Consider the following 23,140-nt stretch of genomic DNA (forward strand, 5'->3'; position numbering starts at 1 on the left):
AAACTTGCTCTATAAACTTTCAGGGGCTTACTTAGCACTAAGTTCTTGCCTCTAAAATTTTTTTTCTCCTTTTGGCAGAGCTTTTTTTTTTTTTTTTTTTTTTTTTTTGGCAGAGCTTTATACTGATTTGATGCATGGACACGTATGATGCTTGCCACAACCTCTTGCTTTGGGCTAAATAGTCTTGATATTTTTCTGCAGATAATTCCTGTGGACAAATTAGTAAAAGGAAAGTTTCAGGACAATTTTGAATTTGTTCAGTGGTTCAAGAAGTTTTTTGATGCAAACTATGATGGAAAAGACTATGACCCTGTAGCTGCCAGACAAGGTCAAGAAACTGCAGTGGCTCCCTCCCTTGTTGCTCCAGCTCTGAACAAACCGAAGAAACCTCTCAGCTCTAGCAGTGCAGGTAAAACAACAAAACAAAAACACCATTTCCAAATAATAGTATTCTGAGTATTCATTCAGTCATTTGTGCATTCAGCCTTCATCTGGAGGTTTTTTGAGCAGCCATAGGCTTAGGGAGATGAAGGAGCACAATCCCAGCCATGTGGCAGGAGCATGGGTTGTGGCATCAGGCAGACCTGTGTTTGTTCTTAGGTCTTTGTAGCCCTGTGTAAGTACTTCATCTCTTCTCCAGTTTCTTCCTCTGTGAAATGGGAATTTCAGTACTTTGCCCAGAGGGGGGGTTCTTGAGGCCTAAATGAATTACTTATGTAATTTAATTTTGCCAGTACTCTTTAGTTGTATGGGATAGAAATTCCTCAGCTTGCAAAAGAGAGCTTTAGTTTGAACGCAAAGACTTTTCACAGGGCCCTGAGATGGGAAGTTACAACCAGACCTGAACCCCCAGGAACTGAAGGAGCTTTCTAGGTCTCTTAGCTAGGACTATGCTTGGCCCTCTGCATCATCATCCTGTCTGCAGACCAGCTTCTTGTGCTTACTATGGCTTCTCTGCCCTCCCTAGAATTTGAGATGCTTAGAAGTGGCTTTGGCTTGCTGTGATGCCAGCAGAATCTGGGAGGCAGTTTTTAGAGACTGTCTCTAAAAGGTTTTGGCTTCGGGATACCTGGGTGGCTCAGCGGTTTAGTGCCTGCCTTCAGCCCAGGGCATGATCCTGGAGATCCGGGATCGAGTCCCATTTTGGGCTCCCTGCATGGAGCCTGTTTCTCCCTCTGCCTGTGTCTCTGCCTCTCTCTCTGTATCTCTCATGTATAAATAAATAACATCTTTTAAAAAAAAAAAGGTTTTGGCCTTGTACATTTCCCAAAACCTCTTTGCAGTTGTGTATTCATAGAACGTATGTATACTTAGGGGCAGGGCAGATGTTCTGCAGATGTTAACTCCTCCTTTTCCAGAAGTTGCAAAGAATATAGTTAAGATCCCATAGTAGTCTGCTAGGTAGAGAGAGACATTGCATAGTTTTTAATTTTCATTCTTTTTTTTTTTTTTTTTAAGATTTTATTTATTTATTCATGAGAGACACACACACAGAGAGATAGGCAGCGACACAGGCAGAGGGAGAAACAGGCTCCACGCAGGGAGCCCGACCTGGGACTCGTTCCTGGGTCTCTAGGATCACGCCCTAGGCTGTAGGCGGCGCTAAACCGCTGAGCCACCAGGGCTGCCTTGCATAGTTTTTAATTTTCATAACTTTATTGAGATGTGGCTCCTTCCCAAGCCAAGGGGTTGAGGTATGATTCACTTGCTGTATAATTCATTCATTTAAAATGTACAGTTGATTCTTTATAATATATTCACAGATATGTTCAACTAGCACCACAACCAAAATAATTTTTAAATTAAAAAAAATTTTTTTAAAGATTTTATTTATTCATAGAGAGAGAGAGGCAGAGACACAGGCAGAGAGAGAGGCAGGCTCCATGCAGGGAGCCCGACATGGGACTCGATCCTGGGTCTCCAGGATCATGCCCTGGGCTGAAGGCGGCGCTAAACTGCTGAGCCACCCGGGCTGCCCTAAATTTTTAAAATTTTAAAAGATTTTATTTATTTATTCCCGAGAGACTCAGAGAGGCAGAAACATAGGCAGAAGGAGAAGCAGGCTCCCTGCAGGGAGCTTGATGCAGGACTTGATCCCAGGATCCTGAGATCACACCCTGAGCCAAAGGCAGATGCTTAACCACTGAACCACCCAGACACCTCACCATGACCAATTTTAGAATGTTTTTATTAGTTCCTAAAAGAAACTTTTATGTGCCCCAAAGTGGTCACTTCCCATTTTCCCTCAGCTCCCCCTATCCCCCAACACTGGGCAACCACTAATCCACTTTATTTGGAGATTTACCTATTCTGAACATTTCACACAAATGAAATCATAGAATGTGTGGTCTTTGTATCTGGCTTCTTTTATTTAGCGTATTTTTTTTTTTTTAAGATTTTATTTATTTATTCATGAGAGACACAGAGAGAGGCAAAGACATAGGCAGAGGGAGAAGCAGGCTCTATGCAGGGAGCCCAACATGGGACTCGATCCTGGGTCTCCAGGATCGGGCCCTGGGCTGAAGGTGGTGCTAAACCGCTGAGCCACCCGGGCTCCCCTAGCATAATGTTTTTAAGGTTCATCCATGTTGTAGTACGCGTCAGTACTTCATTTTTTTTTCTTTTTTTTTCTTTTCTTTTTTTTTTTTTTAGTACTTCATTTTTTTTAATGGCTAAATAATACTCCATTGTACAACTATACCATGTTTTATTTTTTTATTTTAATTTTTAATGGGGGGGTGGGGACAGAAGGAGAGGGAGAGAAAGAGGGAAAGAATCTTAAGCAGCCTCCATGCCCAGTGCAGAGCCTGATGTGGGGATTGATCTCACAACCCTGAGATCATGACCTGAACTGAAATTAAGAGCTGGACACTTAACTGGCTGAGCCACCCAGGCATCCCTATATTGTATTTATTCATCAGTTGATGATGATCATTTGGGTTGTTTCCCCTCCTGAGCTGTTATGAATAATGCTACTTTGAACATTCCTGTACAAGTGTTTGTGTGGGCCTGTTTTCATTTCTCTTGGGCATAAATCCAAAGGGTATATGCTGTAGAGCACAATTCTTGGGTTGTATATGGTTCCTCTCTTTAACCTTTTGCAGAACCACCAGACTGTTTTCTAAAGTGGCTGCACCGTTACACATTCCCATCAGCAGCATGTATGAGAGTTCTGATTTCACCAATTATTGAGTGCTTAGCTTCCTAGAATGGGGATCTGTGTAGATAACCCTATGTATTTCATATTTCAGATGCTGATAACAGGCAAGTGGAGACTTGCACTAAGCATTTGGTTTTGGGGATGAACGTATACTAGAGATCATCCAGGAGAAGTGCCTGTACTTGGGGGTGAAAGGCCTTATGGTTATTGAACTGTTTGGGGTGTCAGAAAGATCAGATATTTCTAAACTTGGCATAATATATGGCTTTACAAAATAATTGCTAAATAAATGATTAAAATCATGAACGATAAATTTACCTCAAGATAGCCCATTCTTAATTATTCTTGATTGTTTTAACTTTACTCCTTTTTCCTTAACTTTGTCAGCTTTTGGCTCTGCTCACAGAGAAGTCTGTAAGTCCTAGTCAGGGCGCTGCTTTCCTCTCCTAACCCTCCTAAACACCTTCTAAAAGGTGAGCAATATGCGGGTTTTGAGGTAATTAGTGGTAAGAGCAGTCTCTACCACCCTTCTCTTCCCAAGCCAAGGAGTTTGAGGTTCTAAGATGGGGGGCATCTTACTTTCCAGATGGGAAACCTTGGGTACCTGGCAGCATCTGGGACCGTGAGCTCGCTCCTGGCATGAAGTTTGCCTTTGCTTCATGAAGTTGCCCTGTTTGTGGATTTGGTTGGAGCTAGGTTAAGATGGTCTTCGCCAGAATGACTGCGTCTCTTTCAGATGGTAGTCTTCTTTACCCCAGCGGAAAAAAGACCTCACAGAGGGAGTCCTTTCCAGCACAAAAGATGGTGGCTAAAATTGGTACTTAACTCTGCTGCCAGGTTAAAAACCACTTTGGGCAAACATGGGAATGTTGTCTTGCATGCTGGGCTCTCTACAGGAGGTCTCTTCACTGCATAGCTGTGGAGGGCAGTTGGTCACAGCCTCCTCTTGTCTGGTGGGGTTTTTTTTTTGTCTTGAAATTTCTCCTCTTAAAGAAAGCTCTGCTCCTCTCTCAGCTCCACAGAGGCCCATTGCAACACACAGAACTACTGCAACCCCTAAGGCTGGCCCGGGTGTGGTGCGAAAGAATCCTGGTGTGGGCAACGGGGATGATGAAGCAGCTGAATTGATGCAGCAGGTAGGCACCTCCTCTGTCTAAGATCAAAGACTGAAGTTTCTTCAGGAGAAAGAATGCTTGACAACACTGTTGCAGGGAAGGCCTGCCTGTCTTTTTGTAGGAAGGCCTGCCTTGTCCCTCTGCTGAAGCGGTCCTCATTATGTGTGAGCACTTTGAGTGCTGTGTGGGGAGTGGGAATGTGGAAGTGCAGGTGGAAGAGAGGGATCAGGTGTTTCTAAGATCTATTAGTGTGACAGAAACCAATGTCTTTGGAAACCCACCCATAGTAGAACCCTGTTGAAGGTCTCTGAAACACTGTCAGGGTTCTGTGGGATTCAGAGAGTGTCTCTTGACGTTTGTCTCTGACAAAAGATAAAGAAAAGTTCCTTTCTAAATAGTAAGGAAAAAAGAAGATTCCATAGTTTCTGTACTGAAATTGTGGGTCATTGGAGATGCAAGTTAGAGTGGAACTGGCATGGAAAGCCTGTTATTGATCTTCTGTTCTTACTAGTTCAGTCATTTGAAACATACTCTTTAGAATTAATTAAATATCCTGATGGTACACATCAGAGGTTTCTATGGATCCGAACAAAATTTAGACTTTATTTTTTTCTTAAAGATTTTATTTACTTGACAGAGCACAAGCAGAGGGAAGTGGCAGGCAGAGGGAGAGGAAGAAGCAGGCTGTCTGCATAGCATGGTGCCTGATGTGGGGCTTAATCCCAGGACGCTGGGATCATGACCTGGGCCGAAGGTAGACACACAACTGACTGAGCCACCCAGGCACCCAAAATTTAGACATTTTTGCACCAGTCCTTATAGTTTTGTTCTTTTGCTTTTAGGTGATTCTCTTGATTAATACCAGGTTTTTTTGTTTGTTTTTGTTTTTTTTTGTTTTTGTTTTTGTTTTTTTTAATTTTTGTTTTTTATTTATTTATGATAGTCACATAGAGAGAGAGAGAGAGAGAGAGAGGCAGAGACATAAGCAGAGGGAGAAGCAGGCTCCATGCACCGGGAGCCTGACGTGGGATTCGATCCCGGGTCTCCAGGATCGCGCCCTGGGCCAAAGGCAGGCACCAAACCGCTGCGCCACCCAGGGATCCCTGTTTTTGTTTTTTAAGATTTTATTCATGAGAGACACAGAGAGAGGCAGAGACACAGGCAGAGGGAGAAGCAGGCTCCATGCAGGGAACCTGATGTGGGACTCAATCCTGGGTCTCCAGGATCATGCCCTAGGCTGAAGGCGGCCCTAAACCACTAAACAGCCGGGCTGCCCCTAATTCCAGTTCTTTTTTATTTTATTTTATTTCTTCATGAGAGACACAGAGCACGAGAGAGAGAGGCAGAGACACAGGCAGAGGGAGAAGCAGGCTCTATGCGGGGAGCCAGACATGGGACTTGATCCCGGATCTCCAGGGTCACAACCTGGGCTGAAGGCGGCACTAAACCTCTGAGCTACCTGGGCTGCCCCTAATTCCAGTTTTAAAATGGGGGATGCTCTATGATTTCTGTGTGTTTGGGTTTGAATCCTTTAACTTTCTTGAAAACCAAGTCCTAAAACCTGGGGGCAGAGGCCTCACTTGAACCTGGAACCTCTCATAACAACCCAAGCCCTACTCCTCAGAGATCAGGATATAAGAGCCTTGCCAGAGATCACGGTTTTTTTTGTTTTTGTTTTTCCCAATTTTTGATTTGTGTGTGCCCTGTGATTCTAGGTGTCGTGGGGATGTCAGGTGACTGGGTCATCATCCCTATTAGTGTGGCTGCCTTGCGTACCCTCTTAGAACTGTCACTGTGAAGTACAGAAGTCCTGGAGAATAAGGAGACTTCCCTGTTAACTGTTGGTTTCTAGACAAGGATGTACACAGGAAGCAGTCTCAGGGAAAAACAGTGTTGCCAATGCCAGGGCTGGGTGGCTAGCCCAGGGTTGATTTTGGAATCTCTGGGAAAAGATGTGGCAGATTCTTTGGGACTGCTGTTCTTGGCACAGGTAGTGTCCTGTGTGATGGGGCACAAGCTTTGGGTTGTATAGATTTGGGGACTTTCCTAGCTCTGCCACTTCTACTTGGGGCAAGTCAGTTAACCTCTCTAAACTTACTGTGTTGTGTGAAGTTGAGCAGATTATATGAGCTAGTGTTATTTGGGTCCCTGGAGTGGTGTCTAGGATAAATGGTGAAAATAGCAATGGATAAAAGACAGTTGTGATTATTATAGTTCTTGTCCATGGTCTTAATAGAGCAAAATAGATTCTGCAGTGTCTTTTTGAAAGCTCACAGGTGTCAGATTGTCTTGACAAATGTTAATAAAAACAAAAATAACTGACATTTTTAGAGTGGTTTGCCATAGCTTTAGTGAGTACTTCAATTTCACTTTTACATTAGTCTGTGAGGTCTCACAGATAGTGACAGTGTGCTGGGGGAGGTTAAATGACCTGCCCTGAGAGTTGAGTCAGCTGCCCCCGTCCTGCTCTCTGGAGTACTTGGGCTTGTGCAGGGTTTCCATTTTGTTTTCTCTTTAATATGAAGGATTTTTTAAGTCCTCTCCAGGTTGCCAGAATTCTTACCTATAACACCCTGTTACTAACTTCCTTGGCTTATTTACCTGATCTGTCTGGCCCCTTGGAAGTATTTGAATTTGTGGCCCTTAGCAAAGGTGTGGAGGTCTAGGGAACATGACTGCAATGTGGGAAATAGAGCCAGACAGGCTTCTTGGGGCAAGAGGACAGCAGTGTATTCTCACAGATTACCTACTGGTATCCATTTCTTTAGGAGATCTGCAACAATTCTGCATTCCTAACACATCCTGGAGAAGTTTACTTTTAGTTGATTTGAGTCCAGAGCAGTTCAAAAGAGAACGTAAACCAGAGATATGAGGCACATACATAATTTAAATTTTTTTAGTAGGGATGTTAAAACAGTGAAAAGAAACACATGAAATTTCTTCTAATAACCCATTACGTGTATCCAAAGTGTTACCATTTTAACATGTAATCAATACAAATAATCATCAATGAGATATTTTACGTTTGAAGACCGTACTAGGTCGTTGAAATCCTGTGTGTATTTAATATTTACTGCCTGTCTCAATTACATTGGCCACTTTTCAAGTACTCAAATACCCATTTGTATGGGCCAGTGCAGGTCCAAAGCATTCTTCTTGGGTTTCCTAAGTTATAGCTATTACTTTACTGCAAGAGAAGTTTTAAGAGTGACATTGATTACTAGCCACAGAGTTTTAATAACCTCAAAGGGTAAACAAGCGGGGAGTGAAAGCCAGTGACTTCATAGTGTGTACTAATTATTTCCTGTGGATACCTACTTAATGAGTTATGTCATGGAGGAATGCTGCTTTGGCCTCACAGGGAGGCCCAAAAGGCTGGGTTCTGGTGCCTTTGATGATGTGTAGGTCCAAGAAAGTTTGACTTGGTTTGTGAGGGAGGCACTAGTGAGCCATGGGTGATGGACTCCAAGGTGTAGCATACCTTTTGAAGCTCTTTTGACTTCCTTTCCCTCCTGAGTCACTAATGTGATTAGAAGGCCTCTTCCCTAGCTCTTGGGTCTTAGAACTGAAGATTTAAGGCAACTTCCTACTGCTGGGGTCAGTCAGCTCTTGTCCATCCCCCCCCTCCCCTTTTTTTAAATTTTTAAATTTTATTTTTTAAAAAGATTTTATTTATTCATAGAAACACACACACACACACACACACACACACACACACACAGACAGACAGACAGAGAAGCAGGCTCCATACAGGAAGCCCGACGTGGGACTCAATCCCGGGTCTCCAGGATCACACCCCAGGCTGCAGGTGGTGCTAAACTGCTGCGCCACGGGGGCTGCCCCCCTTCCCCCTTTTTTAAAGAGTTACTTGTTTTAGTGAGAGAGAAAATGTGAGCTGCTAAGTGTGGAACCTGACTGGGGGTGGCTCCATCTCACGTCCCTGAGACCATGACCTGAGCTGAAATCAAGAGTCAAACACTTAATTGAACCACCCAGGTGCCCTAGGTTTTCCCTTTCCATCCCCTCGTCCACTTTGGGGCCGAGAGTTTAAAGAAGCAACAGCAGCAGTAAAATCAGGTTTGGGGAGAAGGAGAGGCAATAGATGATTTAGCTTTGCTGGCTACTAGGTGATGCTAGTATTTCATTGAAATTCTCAGTTATTTTTAAAAGTGATTTCTGTGGGGTATGCTTGGGTGGTTCAGTGGTTGAGCGTCTGCCTTTGGCTCAGGTTGTGATCCTGGAATCGAGTCCTGCATCAGGCTCCCCATAGGGAACCTGGTTCTCCCTCTGCCTATGTCTCTGCCTCTGTCTCCCGTAAATAAAATCTTAAAAAAAAAAAAAATGATTTCTGTGGTTGATAAAGGAATAATTGAAAGACTGTTTTCATCAGGCCTTTGATGATGAACATTGAAATTAAGTAATTGACAGAATGGTCCTTGTGGTTCTGGACACCTTTTCTCATTTCTGGATGCTTCTCGACTACAACTTATGAAGGGGGAGTTTTCCACCTTGGGACAGGACTTGATCCCTTTGGGTATATCTGGCTTCTTTGCGAGTCCGTGGGGGAACTAAAGAAGCTATTTGCTTCAGTTTTTGCCTTTAGTTCAGACGGCTGGACTTACATGTCTGTGGTGCCTCTCAGGCACTCAGAATTCCCTACTGCCTGAATTGTTCTCAGTAGCTGCACTTTTGATTTCCTTCCTTGGCCTTGCCTGTGGCCCCAGCCTGTGTGTCCCATGAGTATTTTATGCTGCGTGGTATGCCATGTAATTTGCATTTGTAATTGAGAGTTAAATTAAATTCACATGTCATAGAGTTGAATGTCTTGGAATGAAGATGTGCACTATGCTTAAAATGGCCATGAGAAGTCTTAGGACATTTATTAATCTTGGCTAGATAGAGACCCGGCCTAAGCACTGAGATTTATTTCCTTTTGGCCTTTTGTGAGAATTAGAGCCCCTCAGCAGGATGCCTGGAGAATCCTGCAGCACATGTGGTGAGCTGGCGAAATGCTTGCTGGAGCTAGCAGTGGAACGTGCTGTGCTAGGTCTGCTCCCTGCTTCTGTGTCTTCTCTCCCTTTTGAAACTCTCTTGGGAGAGAGACAGGTGCCAAGACTCTTTCCTCTCCTTTTGAATAATGAATTGCTCCTCCCATCCCTAGCATATGGTAGCCTCTGGAGAATCATTGAGTTCTCCATGCTTGGGCCACTGTCACTTCTAGCTGTTTTTGACTAGCGTAGTCTTTTTAGTCAGTAGTCTTCTTCTGCCTTGCCATTTCTGCCTTGCTTCTCTGGACCAGACCCTTTTTTTCCATTGACCACCACGTGTAGAAAGACCTGGATTTCACAGACCAGTGCCCTGGTGAAAACTCAGTTGATGCTTGTCAGCCACTTTGCTGGGCAGGTTGTGGATTCTGCTTCTTTATTTGTCTCAGGATCCCAGAGTTTCTTTCCTTGATCTATTCTTAGTTCCTCATGATTTCTGGTGTAACCTGCCTCTTCCTGGGAGATGTTATAGTCAAGGTGGCCACGTTATTTATCTGGAGCGAAAGAAGACTGGTATTAAACTAAAGTGGGTTTTGGTCCATGTTAGTGAGTGTGATGGAAGACCATGTCTCCTCTCAGCTTAGCAGTTTGTCTGATATGTTGTTGGTACATGAATGCTTAGTATCTTATCCTTTTTAATGTCTTACGCAGGTCAATGTATTGAAACTTACCGTCGAAGACTTGGAGAAAGAGAGAGATTTCTACTTTGGAAAGCTAAGAAACATTGAATTGATTTGCCAGGAGAACGAAGGGGAAAACAACCCTGTATTGCAGAGGATCGTGGACATTCTCTATGCCACAGATGTATGTGTTGCCATTTTGCCATCTAAGACAAAGTAAATTTTATCTGGTTGGTTTCAGCGCTCAGTGCTGGTGCTCCTCATGTTCTAGGATAGCATTCATCAAAAAGACTTTGACTTCTGAAAGTCAGCCAGAAGGCACCTCTGCTCAGCCTCAGCCTCTGCCTTGAGGCCTGTGAGCCTTTGAGGCAGGAATAGGACAAGGAGGTGGCTGGCTTGCACTGCTTCTGTGGTTTATGGCCACTGATAAGTGATGAGTGCCACCAAATGCTCTTAACCCCACCATCCCTCTCCACCCCTGCAACTTGGACCCCTCAGCCTGATGTGCTGTCTCCCATTTTATCAGGGCCCCAGGCATGATATGGCCCCTTTCGGATGTCCCCTGCCCATGGCTGTATCTCTGTTCCTCCTCCTCAGGAGTGTGCCTGGTTCCCATTTCTTCATAGTACTTTATGGTCAAGTTTCTTGGGATCCATGTATGTTATTACACAGCAGAATCTGGTGATACTAATCATGACATGCTAGCTGATCAGGGAAGACTAATTTTTTTCCTACATTTAGGATTTGGTATCTTTCTATGTCCAATATTTAATGGCTTTACTTATTTATAAATCTGCATACCTAATAAGGTCTGTACCATCAAGTTGCAGTGTATGTCTGTTTTATAGTGTGTATAGCAGTATACAAATACAAGGTAATATTAATATTGGCATTAACACTGTTCTCTAAATCTACCAAGTAAATTTCAGGGAATGAAGACAGATGACTGAAGAGATGATACTTTGTTCCATAAATTCTTATTCTGGGCTTGCTTTATGCTAGCTTCAGTGAAAACAAAGATGATGAAGATGCAGAGGCCCTTGGTCTAGTCTGAGTATTATCTTAATGGAGTCTTAAGTAAATTCAGCTGTGGAGATTTAGTTAAAAATAAGATGGTGATTGAAGGAGAAGTCTGATTTTTATGGTGATCTAGCCATTATTATGCAAGAATGCCCTGGAGTGAGCATTAGTGGGAACCTCAAATCTGCTGTATTTCCATGCCACTAATGTTGGGTCAGTCTTGGAGGTTACTATAGGTATTGTGAGTGTTTTCGGTAAACCCACAACACCCACAATGACATGCATGGTCCTGAAGTGCTGTCAAAGAAATGCATAAAGGAAAAGTTGGCTGCATAGACAGCTTATTGAGAAGAGATGATATGGTACTGAACTTTCATGGTGACATCAGGGGTTTTTGAGGGTACATTTTCTTTTTTTTAAACAAACTTACTGAGATAGAATTGACATAATGGACTGTACACATTTAAGTACAATATGATATGTGATATCATCACCATAATGAAGACATAATTAAGAAATCAACTTGTGCTCAGTTGTTTTTTTTTTAATATTTTATTTATTTATTCATAGAGACAGAGAGAGAGAGAGGCAGAGACACAGGCAGAGGGAGAAGCAGGCATCATACAGAGAGCCTGACATGGGACTCGATCCCAGGTCTCCAGGATCATGCCCTGGGCTGCAGGTGGCACTAAACCACTGCACCACCAGGGCTGCCCTTGTGCTCAGTTTTTGACTGTTGTGAGATGTGTTTCCACTGTCTAATAAAGTAGTGGTCATGTGGCCTTGTACTATTAAACGATAAGGGTGTGGTAGAGATGGGAAGAGTCACTGACTTGAAGAGACTGTTAATATGAGACAAGTGACATCACAGTAACTGATCCTTCATTTGGTGCTGAGTAATAGCTTTCCCCTCTCGTTTTCCCATTTTAGGAAGGCTTTGTGATACCTGATGAAGGGGGCCCACAGGAGGAACAAGAAGAGTATTAACAGCCTGGACCAGCAAAGCAACATCCGAATTCTTCACTCCAAATCATGTGCTTAACTGTAAAATATCCCCTTTTATTATTCTTAGAGGACTCACTGGTTTCTTTTCATGAGCAAACAGTACCTCTTCTTAAAGTGCACTTTGCAGAAGTTTCACCCCTTTTCCAATGAGTTTGAGTTAGGAGCTTTTACCCTGTAGCAGAGCAGTATTAACATCTAGTTGGGTCACCTGGGGAACAGAGAGGCTGACCATGGGGCTCACTGTGTGGATGCTGGTAACACTCACTGCTGGAGAAGGTGCTTTTATGTCATACACTGAGGTGGAGTCCTCAGTAGAGAAATGTAAAGACTGATTTGAATTTTAAGCTAATGTGAAATCTTGGCAGAGAACGTTTTAATAAATAAATGCCTTAAGAGTATTTAAAATATGCTTCCATATTTCAAAATATAAAATGTACCATGACAGGAGAATTTTACATGTTTGACAGGGTGTCTGGGAAGGAAGGGCCAGACCTCTGGACCTTTGGAATCTGCTGTTCACAGGCCTTGCAGGGCTGCTTGAATCCTCAAAGACCTAGACCTTGGCTCAAAAGGGAAATTTAAAAAGTTGCTCTGTAAAGCCATTTGGTGTCCTTGACCAATCGTATCCCTCCTCTAAGAAGCAAGAGGCATTGTTGCCTGGATGAATAGAGGGCACGTTTCAGCCCTGAGATGTTGAAGAGCTTGAATTTCCTTGAACATTTCTCTGACGATTTTTCCAGTTATCCCTGAAATTTCTATGTATTGTGTTTTTGGGAAATGAGGTGTGTCCAGTTTCTAAATCTAACAACTACTTTTGGGGACTTGCCCACATCTCTGGGATTTGAATGGGGGTCATGTCCCATTTTACTGTCTTTTAAGTTTACATTGAACATGTTTCTCTTCTCTGCTCCCTGTGCCCACTGGGGACTCCTCTTTGGCTCCTTAAAGTTTGCTGCTTAGAGTGTAAGTTCAGCAGGCAGGTGGTCACGCTGCAAGTCTTTCTAGACCTCTGGCAAAGGGAGTGACCAGTGAAGGCCATCGCTACCTTAGGATCTGCAAGGCTGGGTGTTCTCGGTACCTGCTGTCCACCACCCTCCACTGTTATCGGAATACTTTGCCAGTGCACTAATCTCTTTGGAGATAAAATTCGTTAGCGTGTTACTAAATGTTAATTTTCTTTTGCAGAAGATACAGTACCGTGTCTGAATTAATTATTAATATTTAAAATATTTCATTCCTTAACTCTTCCTCATTGCTTTGCCCCTAGCCTATTCAGTTCCTTTGTTTGGCAGAATTCTGCAAAATGTGTGTCACCCACTACTGAGATTGTTCAGCCCCTGATGTATTTGTATTGATTTGTTCCTGGTGGTAGCTTGTCCTAAAATGTGTGTAGAAAGCAGATATTTTATGATAAAATTGTTGTGTAGTGCATGCTCTGTGTGGAATTCAGAGGAAAACCCAGATTCAGTGATTAACAATGCCAAAAAATGCAAGTAACTAGCCATTGTTCAAATAACAGTGGTGCTATTTCTCTTTTGTGGCCTTTTAGACTTTTGTTGCCCTAAAATACCATTTTATTGGGAACCCATTTTCCACCTGGTCTTTCTTGACAGGGTTTTTTTCTACTTTAAACAGTTTCTAAATAAAATTCTGTATTTCAAGAGTGTCATGTCTTCTGAAATTTGTCTTGCCCTGGGTATATTCTTTTAGGTTCAAATGGTAAGGTACTGATTCTTCTCTCTTAAATTCAGACTGATCTTTTCATCTTTCACTTTTTTTTTTTAATGTACTTATTTCTAAGCCCATTCCTTTTTTCTCTGTTCTTCATATTTCATTTCTCAGCCTCCTGCTGTTAGATGTTCTCATGTTACTGTGAGAGGTCTTTGAGAAGTCTAAGGCTTGGCCCCGCAGCCTTGAAGCCTTTTCAGGTGGCTTCCTCCTGAGAACTACAGCAGGACAGTGCTTGCTGGATACCATGGGGAGATAGTCCCCCCCCACCCCCAAAAGTATGTTTCAAAGGCAGTTAATAGTCTGACACTATGAAATAACCTGAAATTACCATCTTCCCCTCCCTTTTAAAATTCTATGCCGTAAGAAATGAGTTCAAAAGGAGACTTGCTGCCATTTTCAGTATGAAAAGAAGTTAAATGGGTAGGAATTGGTTTTCTATATAATTTTTTAGGGTTCTTATTACAATTATGGATACTCTGTAAACCCAACTTGATTTTTGCCTAGGGTTAAATCCACAAAACTTCCTCTAGAAATTAATGGTACTATACCTTCCGTGAAGTGTTGTGCACCTTCAGAAGGAATTTGACACCCCATGTGTTGGTGATCTACAGAGGATACACCTCCAGGCGTGCTTGGAGTTGGTGAAGATACCATGGAGTAATGTCACCTGAAAAATTACCTTGGAAGGAGTGAAGCTGATCCTGTGTGTACTTCTTAAGTCTATTGACCTTGTTCTTTAGGCTGAGCCCTATAAAGTCTTGATAAGACTAGTTCAGGGTAGGTCACTGGTGCACTTAACTTGAGGAAGCTTCTTGGTTTGCTTGGCAAGTTCTCTGTTGCTTGAGGAGTGGTAAACATGGGTCTTCTGGCTGGATTGGGATTTACGGTTCAGTCAGGCTGGTGTTCCTCAAGCTATTGGGCTTTAGAATCACCTGGGGAACTTGACTGACATAATCTATTTCTAAAGTCCATCTCTAGAAATTGAGTCAGGGGATTGAAAATCTGCATTTTACTTTGTAGCTCAGGTGACCTGGGCTTAATGTAACCCTCATACTTGTACTTCGGCCTTAACATACATGCCTGCATGTTCAAGTCTAATTCTGATGGGGAAACATCAGATTTGAGTTCTTGCAGGTCCATCCTAACTTTGACTTCCAAGCTATGTGATCTCTCTTGTTCTGAGCTGCCAAATGGGGATGATGCTGCCTGAAGTGCCTCCCTCACTGGGTACTTGTGATCAGAGTGAGCTGATAGAAAAAGCAGCCACAATGTTAGGAAGCCGAGCATAAGTTCTTCAGATCCAGTGGACATTCTCTAGAATTTCTAGATCAGAAGAGTTTAGAAACAGAGTTTTTGTATGGACCTCTGGCAAAGGGAGTGACCAGTGAAGGCCATCACTACCTTAGGATCTGCAAGGCTGGGTGTTCTCGGTGCCTGCTGTCCACCATGCAGGAGGGTATGCATAAGATAGGCTTCCAGTACTTTGTAAAATAAGTAACAAGTTCTTTTATTGTTTCTTTTTCAGCTTGGTGGTGGTATTGAGTCTAGCTCTTTGAGGTTTTCAGACTATGATTTTCATCCAGTTTCCTGAGTGAAATTGAAGTATAAATGCACGTTTCACCATTTTCTTTGAAATGAAAATTCAGTGATTCAGTAACTCAAATTCATTGATTTAAAAACTTGTATTTTCTTCAAGGTGTACTCTCTAGAAAATAATATGGTGTTGGGCAGGAAGCAGCTTTGTTATAACAGAGTGACTCTATAGAGTTTTTCTTTAAGTAGTATTTTACAAGGTTTGATATGAGGAGCTCCTTTTGTGATGTTTACTGCAGTTCACCACAGTACACAAACACAGCCTAGTCTTTAAGCCTGATGAACCTAATGAGATTAGTGCAGGTGATCCAAATCTAGCTGATGTCAACAGAGAGTGGAACTCGAAGTAATCACTCTGAACCACACTGACCCTGAGCTGTGGTCAGTATTGATGTAAAATTTAGGATGATGTCATACTTTTGACATACTTTCACACAGTGCAGATTAGCCATCAAAGGCTAGAACTTTGTAGATGGTATCGAGAGAGAGATTTAGAACTGCATAGTGATCTGTCAGCAGCTTGCAGGTCTGTCAGATGTCTTACCTTAAAAATTTTTAAAAATTCCCCCCTTATGCTGATTTATTGGAGTTATTTTCCTTAGTCTACAGGCATTGTTGGTAAGTAAGGGTAGGCTGCGTGCAAGCAGGAGGAAGAGGAGGAAGAGGAATTTATTTACTGAGGTCTTCAACTTTCAGTTCTGGTTGTAGAATGAGATTTGGGAAGTGCGATTTAGCCCATCTGGGTAAGTCTTAACAGAGCTGGCTTTATGGTTCTAGCTTTCAGAGGGGGCAGAGATGAGGTTCTAAGATTCAGTCTTAATGCATGACTCATTGCAGTGTAGACTATTAAGTCCAGGGTCAAGCATACAAGTGGGTAGACTGAATGTATGAAGGGGGTGTGTGGCTAGAGTCTTCTGACCTTTACCAAAATGAATGAAGGAGTTAGTGCTGTGGTCAGGAGGCCAGGGACCAGGAGTCGAGACCACCGTCCTCCTCCATGCCCTGTGTCCTGGGTTTGCAGAGTAGTTTTTCATTGGCTCATTGGGGAGTGGAGCAGGGATGGTTTCCCCAAGATCTCTTCTGGACCAGAGAGAGTTACTTAGGTCTGTGAAAAGCTGATCTACTGGATCTGAAAAGAATGTAGGAATGCTTCTTTCTGGCAAATAATGCCCCTGGGGCCAGGACAGGGATAGCTTTGATTCAGGGAGAAGCACAGTGTTTCTCAGCATCAGCGACATACATTTTGCATGTGAAAGTTTGAAAAAATTCTCAATAATGATGAAATTGTAAAGTGTACAACTTCTGTGCTCTAAGATAATTTTTGACTCTAGAGGTGCCAGGGTGGCTGAGTTGGTTAAGCAACCAACCTCTGACTTCAGCTCAGGTCTTTTTCTTTTTTTTAAGAGAGGGGGAGAGAGAACTATGGGGAGGGGGTGGAGGGAGAGGGAGAGAATCCCAAGCAGGTTCTATGCCCAGTGTGGAGCCCATTGTGGAGCCCAACATGGGGCTCCATCTCACAACGCTGAGATCATGACCTGAACCAAAACCAAGAGTTGGACCTAACTGACTGAGTCACCCAAGTGCCCCTCAGCTCAGGTATTGATCTCAGGGTTGCCTACTTAAAAAATTTTGACTCTTGGGCAGCCCGGGTGGCTCAGCAGTTTAGCTCTGCCTTCAGCCCAGGGCCTGATCCTGGAGACCTGGGATCGAGTCCCACATTGGGCTCCCTGCATGGAGCCTGCTTCTCCCTCTGCCTGTGTCTCTGCCTCTCACTCTCTCTGTCTCTCATGAATAAATAAAATCTTGAAAAAAATTTTTTTTGACTCTAAAAGAAGGAGTTTGACAGAAGACCAAGTGGTTCAACCTGTGTCTGGCTGCAAGCTGCAAGGAGAGCTTTGGTTATAGAGTAGTCCCCCTTTACCTGCAGATGATACATTTCCAGGGCCCACAGTGGGTGCCTGGAACAGTGGCTCGTACCGATCCCTAGATATACTACGTTTTTTCCTATATAGACATACTTACAATAAAATAATTTGTAATTAGGCATAGTAAGAAATTAGCAACAACTGAAAACAGAATAATTGGAACAGTATAAATCCTAAAAGTTCAATGAATGTGGCCTCTCAGTATCTTAATGTACGATATTCCTCCTCCTCTTGATGTGATGATGAAATGCCTACGTGTGGAGGTGAAGTCAGATGAATGATGTGGGCACTGTGACCTAGTGTTAGGCTCCTGTTGACCTGCACATACATCAGGAGGTGGAGCATTTGCTTCTGGGCCGCAGAGACTGCAGAGTGAATCCCAGGGAAGGGGGCCTGCTGTAGCCATGTGGACAAGACTCGACACGTCGCACTGGGATCATCCGTGGCTTACCCTATTGGGGCTTGAGTGACCTGTGGGTTCCTTTCTGCCCTTGCTTGCTTGCCAGTAGTTTTATCATGTTCCTATTATTCATAGTTCTCATAGTGGGGCCCCATTGATAGATTTTGAAGTAGTTCCAGTGCTTTTAAGGTCTGTCATACTTTATGGTTATTTGGATTTTAGCATTCTAAAGGTTTATAATCCAATACTGCCTTTTTGGGGGCATTTTACGTTTTTCTACAAAATGATGTGAGTTAAACATGTAATTATATATATAGACTGCTGTTTTTAGCTTAAAATTTAAATTCTGCATGGTGGAATGAACTATTTGTGTTTTTTATAGGTAGCTGTGGGCTATCCTAGCTTCCTCTATGTGCACCTCCCTCCCTATTAATTTTAAAGGCTGAGAGAAGAAATGATTCAATGTTGAATGAAATAAAAAAATTTTTAAATTTCCTCAGGATTTCTAATTCTGTGATTTACTATTTCCCCCCTAGTTTTGTTTTGTTTTTTAGATTTTATTTATTTATGAGAATACACAGAGAGGAGAGAGTCAGAGACGCAGGCAGAGGGAGAAGCAGGCTCCATGCAGGGAGCTCGACGTGGGACTCGATCCCGGTGCCCCGGGATCGCGCCCTGGGCTGAAGGTGGCGCTAAACCGCCGAGCCACCCAGGCTGCCCTCCTCCCTAGTTTTTAAGAAGTATTTCTGTTTTGAGAGAGGAGGTGGGTAAGTAGTAACTGACCACATTGCGAATCTGTCTTTTTTCTTGAAACATGGTATTCTGAAGTCTTTGGCATTTGAAGCTGCTTTCTCTTAGTGTGGTATGGATAGGAAGAGCATTGTTTTATTTATTTTTAAACTTATTTTAAAGATTTATTTATTTTAGGGATACCTGGGTGCTCTGTGGTTGGTTGACCATCTGCCTTCGGCTCAGGGCGTGATCCTGGGATCCGGGATCAAGTACCCCCTAGGCTGTCTTGTGGGGAGCTTGCTTCTCCCTCTGCCTATGTCTGTCTGTCTGTCTCTCTCTGTCTCATGAATAAATAAATCTTTTTAAAAAAAGATTTATTTATTTTAGAGTGTGAGAGGGTGGAGAGGAGTCACAAGGAGAGAACTCTAAGCTGACCCCTTGCTAAGATCGCTTCAGGACTCGCCACAGGGCTCAACGGGGGCTTTGATCTCAAGACCCATGAGATCATGACCAGAGCTGAATCAAAGAGTTGGATGCTTAACTGAGCCACCCAGGCACCCCAGGAAGAGCATTGTTTGCAATGTCACATCAGTGGGAGGAGTAGTTGACCTCAGATGAAAGTATGATCTTGATACTAATCTTTAGGGTCCTCTCCAGTTTGAGCATTCACTGACTTCCCTCTTTTTAATTCATGTTTGAAAAGGAAAAGCCTCTCTTGGCTGTCAATTTGCATCTGAAAATTGTTGACAAATTATATAAAGCTGAGAAGGATACAAGTTGTGGTTTTTCTTTATTGAGGAATAATTGACACATATAATTAGAATAGAAGTTTTAATGTTTTATTTATTTATTTATTTATTTATTTATTTTAAATTTTTATTTATTTATGATAGGCACACAGTGAGAGAGAGAGAGGCAGAGACACAGGCAGAGGGAGAAGCAGGCTCCATGCACTGGGAGCCCGACGTGGGATTCGATCCCGGGTCTCCAGGATCGCGCCCTGGGCCAAAGGCAGGCACCAAACCGCTGCGCCACCCAGGGATCCCAGTTTTAATGTTTTAAAACCCACAATGGTAGAACTAGAGAGGACACTGTTGACTTCGCTGCTGAGTGGAATGGAGGTGCCATCCCTGGAGCAGTTTTCTTGATCCGTCATTGCAGCCCTGGCTCCTTCTGGCAGCATCCCTGGCATCTCTTGCTGTTAGGGACCAGAAACTCCTTAGGATTGACAGGGCATGCTGAACTAGTCTCAGGTAGGAGGACTTGAGCTTTTTTCCATGTATTTGTACAGAGGTTGGTCTAAGATTTTACTTTAATTTTTATTTTTTTTTTTAGATTTTATTAGAGCACCCATGAGCTCGTGCAAGCATGAGCAGAGTGGGGAGGGGCAGAGGGAGAGGGAGGACCAGACTCCCTGCTGAGCGGGGAGCTCCACTTGGGGGCTGGATCCCAGGGTCCTGGGATCATGACCTGAACCGAAGGCAGATGCTTCACTGAATGAGTCACCCAGGCACACCCCTAGGATATTTTACTTCGGAACATCTCTCCCACTTGTTTTTAGTTTTTTGGGTTTGTTTTGTTTTGTCTTGGTTGAGTAGATGGTTATATTTTCACTTTTTTTAGGTGGGAGTTTTCTGAATCTTCTTTACCAAAAGAGTGGATTGCATCTTAATATTTCCCTCTTTTTCTCATGTTTCTTCCTGGGGAAGGAGAAATATATTTATTATGACAGAATTTAGCATTTTTTTAGGCCCATATCGGAAAACTGACAAGTGTAGGAACTGCTATATGTAGAAATGGTAACATTGGTTTGGAAAATGAAAGCCAAAAAATGAGTGGGAAACAGATGAGGGGTCATTAGCCTTGTTTTCTTTTTCCAGTAAATCCTTCTAGTATTAATACCTAGTTTAAAAAATACCTAGTTTAATAAAACTGATTTTAAAGATCTGCACCTTTTATGACATTTCATTGAACCACTTTTATGACATTTTATGACATTTCATTGAACCACTTTTTGTTGTGGCAAAAGTGTGTCTCCATTACTGATGAAATGGGAGCAGACTTTTTTGTATGTTGTCTTTGTGGTACAGATCTGGGGAGAATGTTTGGTGGTAACATTTTAGTAACCTCTAGGTCATGAAATATGATTTAGTTTGGGTATCTTTAAAGCTGGAATCTATATCCCTGGTTGAAATCTTCCTAAGAGATTTACCTTTGACCAGGTCAGCCTGTTGTGTTGTGCCATAGACCAAGATGAACAGTGCTGCATCTAGTCCAGGCCTTTCTGAGGTTAGATTGAAGGACCCCCATCCACAATGCTCTTAGAGCCTTTCTCTTTTCACAGAATTGGAGTTTACATGGAGGACAGGGTAGAGAGCTGCTGTGCTTTCCTATTTCCCAACTGTCGGGGCCAGTTGGCCTTTTGTTTTTTTTTTGTTGGTGCTGACACCCTTTTTTGGTTTTGGTGAATCCTGCTTTTTCATAAAGCTCCCTGGCATTTTCTACAGTTTGTGTGAGAGATGGGCACTGTGCTATATATGTCTTATGGGCCATTTTGTACTCATACGTGTCCTGGCTGTGTGTGCTGTAGCTCCTGTCATCGCTGTAAGTTCAACTTTGTCAATAAAGAGAATGTCTCAAATTGGATGAAAGATGGCTGTGTGGTATGGTTTGTGGGATGGATTCTGATGTTCTGTTTTGTGTTCTGCACATGGAATTATATCTCATTTTCCTCATTCTAAACTTGGCCAACTGACTAGTCAGGTGGAAGCCCTTGGAGTTCCACAGTGACTTCATAGAGGAGCTAGTTTGGACTCAGGGACACCTGTCAAGATGTCTCAGTTGAGATGGAAGTCGAAAACCAATATATTTCTGTCAAAAATAGCCAGCAAGGTTACTTGGGAAGAACAACTTGGGTCAGGGTGAGTGAGGGTTTTGGGTTAAAGTTGTCTCCCCAAGATTGGACATGTGGGTCCTGAGATACATTTGCCTGCAACCAAAGGCTGAACAAGAGGGCATTCTAGCACAGCTGGAATGCGTTTGGTCTTAAGTCATCTGCCCATGATTTCTTACAAACTAATTCCTCAAACCAGTGACTCTCTTCCCATCCCTAGCATGCTCCCCTAGTGGCTGTTCCATCCCCCTTTGCCTGTTTCCAGGTTTGTGTCCTGCCCCACCCCTCCACTTCCCCCAGAACCAGTAAATGTGAGGGAGTAGATAAAGGCCAATGGGGATGATGTCTCCCGATCTTAACCTGTTCTCTAATGCTAAATAGAAATTTAATTTTTTTCTAAGATTTTATTTATTCATGAGCGAGCACGAGCAGGGGGGAACGGCAGAGGGAGAAGCAGAGTCCCCACCAGACAGGGAGCCCGATGTGAGACTCGATCCCAACACCCTGAGATCATGGTCTTAGCTGAAGGCAGACAGTTAACCATCTGAGCCACCCAGGTGCCCCTAGAAATTTAATTCTACATCTCAGTTTTTCCCCCCCTTCAGGAGTAGAGGGCCAATACGTTTCTCTGCTTCTTATTCTTACTCTTGGCTCTTTCTTGGGTGTCCCGTCCTCAACCAGTATTTTTTTTTTTTTTTAATTTTTATTTATTTATGATAGTCACAGAGAGAGAGAGAGAAAGGCAGAGACACAGGCAGAGGGAGAAGCAGGCTCCATGCACCGGGAGCCTGACGTGGGATTCGATCCCGGGTCTCCAGGATCGCGCCCTGGGCCAAAGGCAGGCACTAAACCACTGCGCCACCCAGGGATCCCCTCAACCAATATTTTTAAACTTGTTTCAGTCCATAGACGTACACAGAGAAGTATGTTTTGATAGATACATACTTATCACTTATGAAACTTAGTAATTTGAAATAATTAAAAATATTTAAGTAGTTTTAGGAATAATTATAAAGAACTCCCCTTTGTCCAGATTGACTAATTGTAAACACTTTGCTTTATCATTCTATATGTGTGTTGAACATCTGGGAATAAATTATGTCATGCCTCTTTGCCCTGAAATACTCGTGTGTATTTCCTAAGAACAAGGACGTTCTCATGGGACTCCTGGGTGGCTCAGTGGTTGGGTCTGCCTTTGGCTCAGGTCATGATCCTGGGGTTCCATCCTGGGGTTCCCGGATCCAGTCCTGCATCAGGCCCCCCCCATGGGGAGCCGCCTTCTCCCTCTGCTGATGTCTCTGCCTCTCTCTCTCTGCCTCTCATGAATAAATGGTAAAATCTTAAAAAAACAAAAACAAGGACCTTCTCTCTTAAAACCACAGTACAGTAGTCAAAGCAGGAAACAACATTAATCCAATTATTAACTAAGAATATAGAGTCCAGGGATCCCTGGGTGGCGCAGCGGTTTGGCGCCTGCCTTTGGCCCAGGGCGCGATCCTGGAGACCCGGGATCGAGTCCCACATCGGGCTCCCAGTGCATGGAGCCTGCTTCTCCCTCTGCCTGTGTCTCTGCCTCTCTCTCTCTGTGTGACTATCATAAATAAATAAATAAATAAATAAATAAATAAATCTTTAAAAAAAAAAAGAATATAGAGTCCATGTTCATATTTCACCAGTGGTCCTACTAATAGCCCTTAGAGCCCCCTCTTCTCCTAGCTCCCACAGCTCTAAATCCTGGAGTTCTCCTGCCCAAAGTGCTTTGAATCTGATTCTCTGTGGCCTGTTGCCCAGTGCATCATTTTTGAGGGCAGCCCACTAGGTTTGAGGTGGCCATGGAACAGTGGAGGTAAGGTGTCTTGTTGACTTGCCACCAGCCACAAGCCACTTAACCAGGGTGAGTC

The 23,140-nt window shown here is 43.2% G+C and overlaps 2 protein-coding genes across 12 annotated transcripts in view; both read left to right on the top strand.

Moving 5' to 3' along the window:
* Positions 1-13,631, top strand: part of MAPRE1 (microtubule associated protein RP/EB family member 1) — a 33,833-nt gene extending 20,202 nt beyond the window's left edge. For both annotated transcript variants that reach the window (XM_077872733.1, XM_077872732.1), the window contains exons 4-7: positions 202-409; positions 4,175-4,296; positions 9,972-10,124; positions 11,891-13,631. In XM_077872733.1, the coding sequence (XP_077728859.1) occupies positions 202-409; positions 4,175-4,296; positions 9,972-10,124; positions 11,891-11,947 (540 nt within the window). In that variant the 3' untranslated portion in view covers positions 11,948-13,631. The remainder of the gene's footprint in view (positions 1-201; positions 410-4,174; positions 4,297-9,971; positions 10,125-11,890) is intronic.
* Positions 13,632-13,779: 148 nt separating this feature from the next.
* The window catches only part of EFCAB8 (EF-hand calcium binding domain 8), a 75,150-nt gene continuing 65,789 nt past the window's right edge, over positions 13,780-23,140 (top strand). For all 10 annotated transcript variants that reach the window (XM_077872716.1, XM_077872705.1, XM_077872715.1 and 7 more), the window contains exon 1: positions 13,780-21,267. In XM_077872716.1, coding sequence (XP_077728842.1) covers positions 21,179-21,267 — 89 coding nt within the window. In that variant the 5' untranslated portion in view covers positions 13,780-21,178. The remainder of the gene's footprint in view (positions 21,268-23,140) is intronic.

The sequence above is a fragment of the Canis aureus genome, chromosome 26 (genome assembly GCF_053574225.1).
Source record: "Canis aureus isolate CA01 chromosome 26, VMU_Caureus_v.1.0, whole genome shotgun sequence".
NCBI lineage: Eukaryota > Metazoa > Chordata > Mammalia > Carnivora > Canidae > Canis > Canis aureus.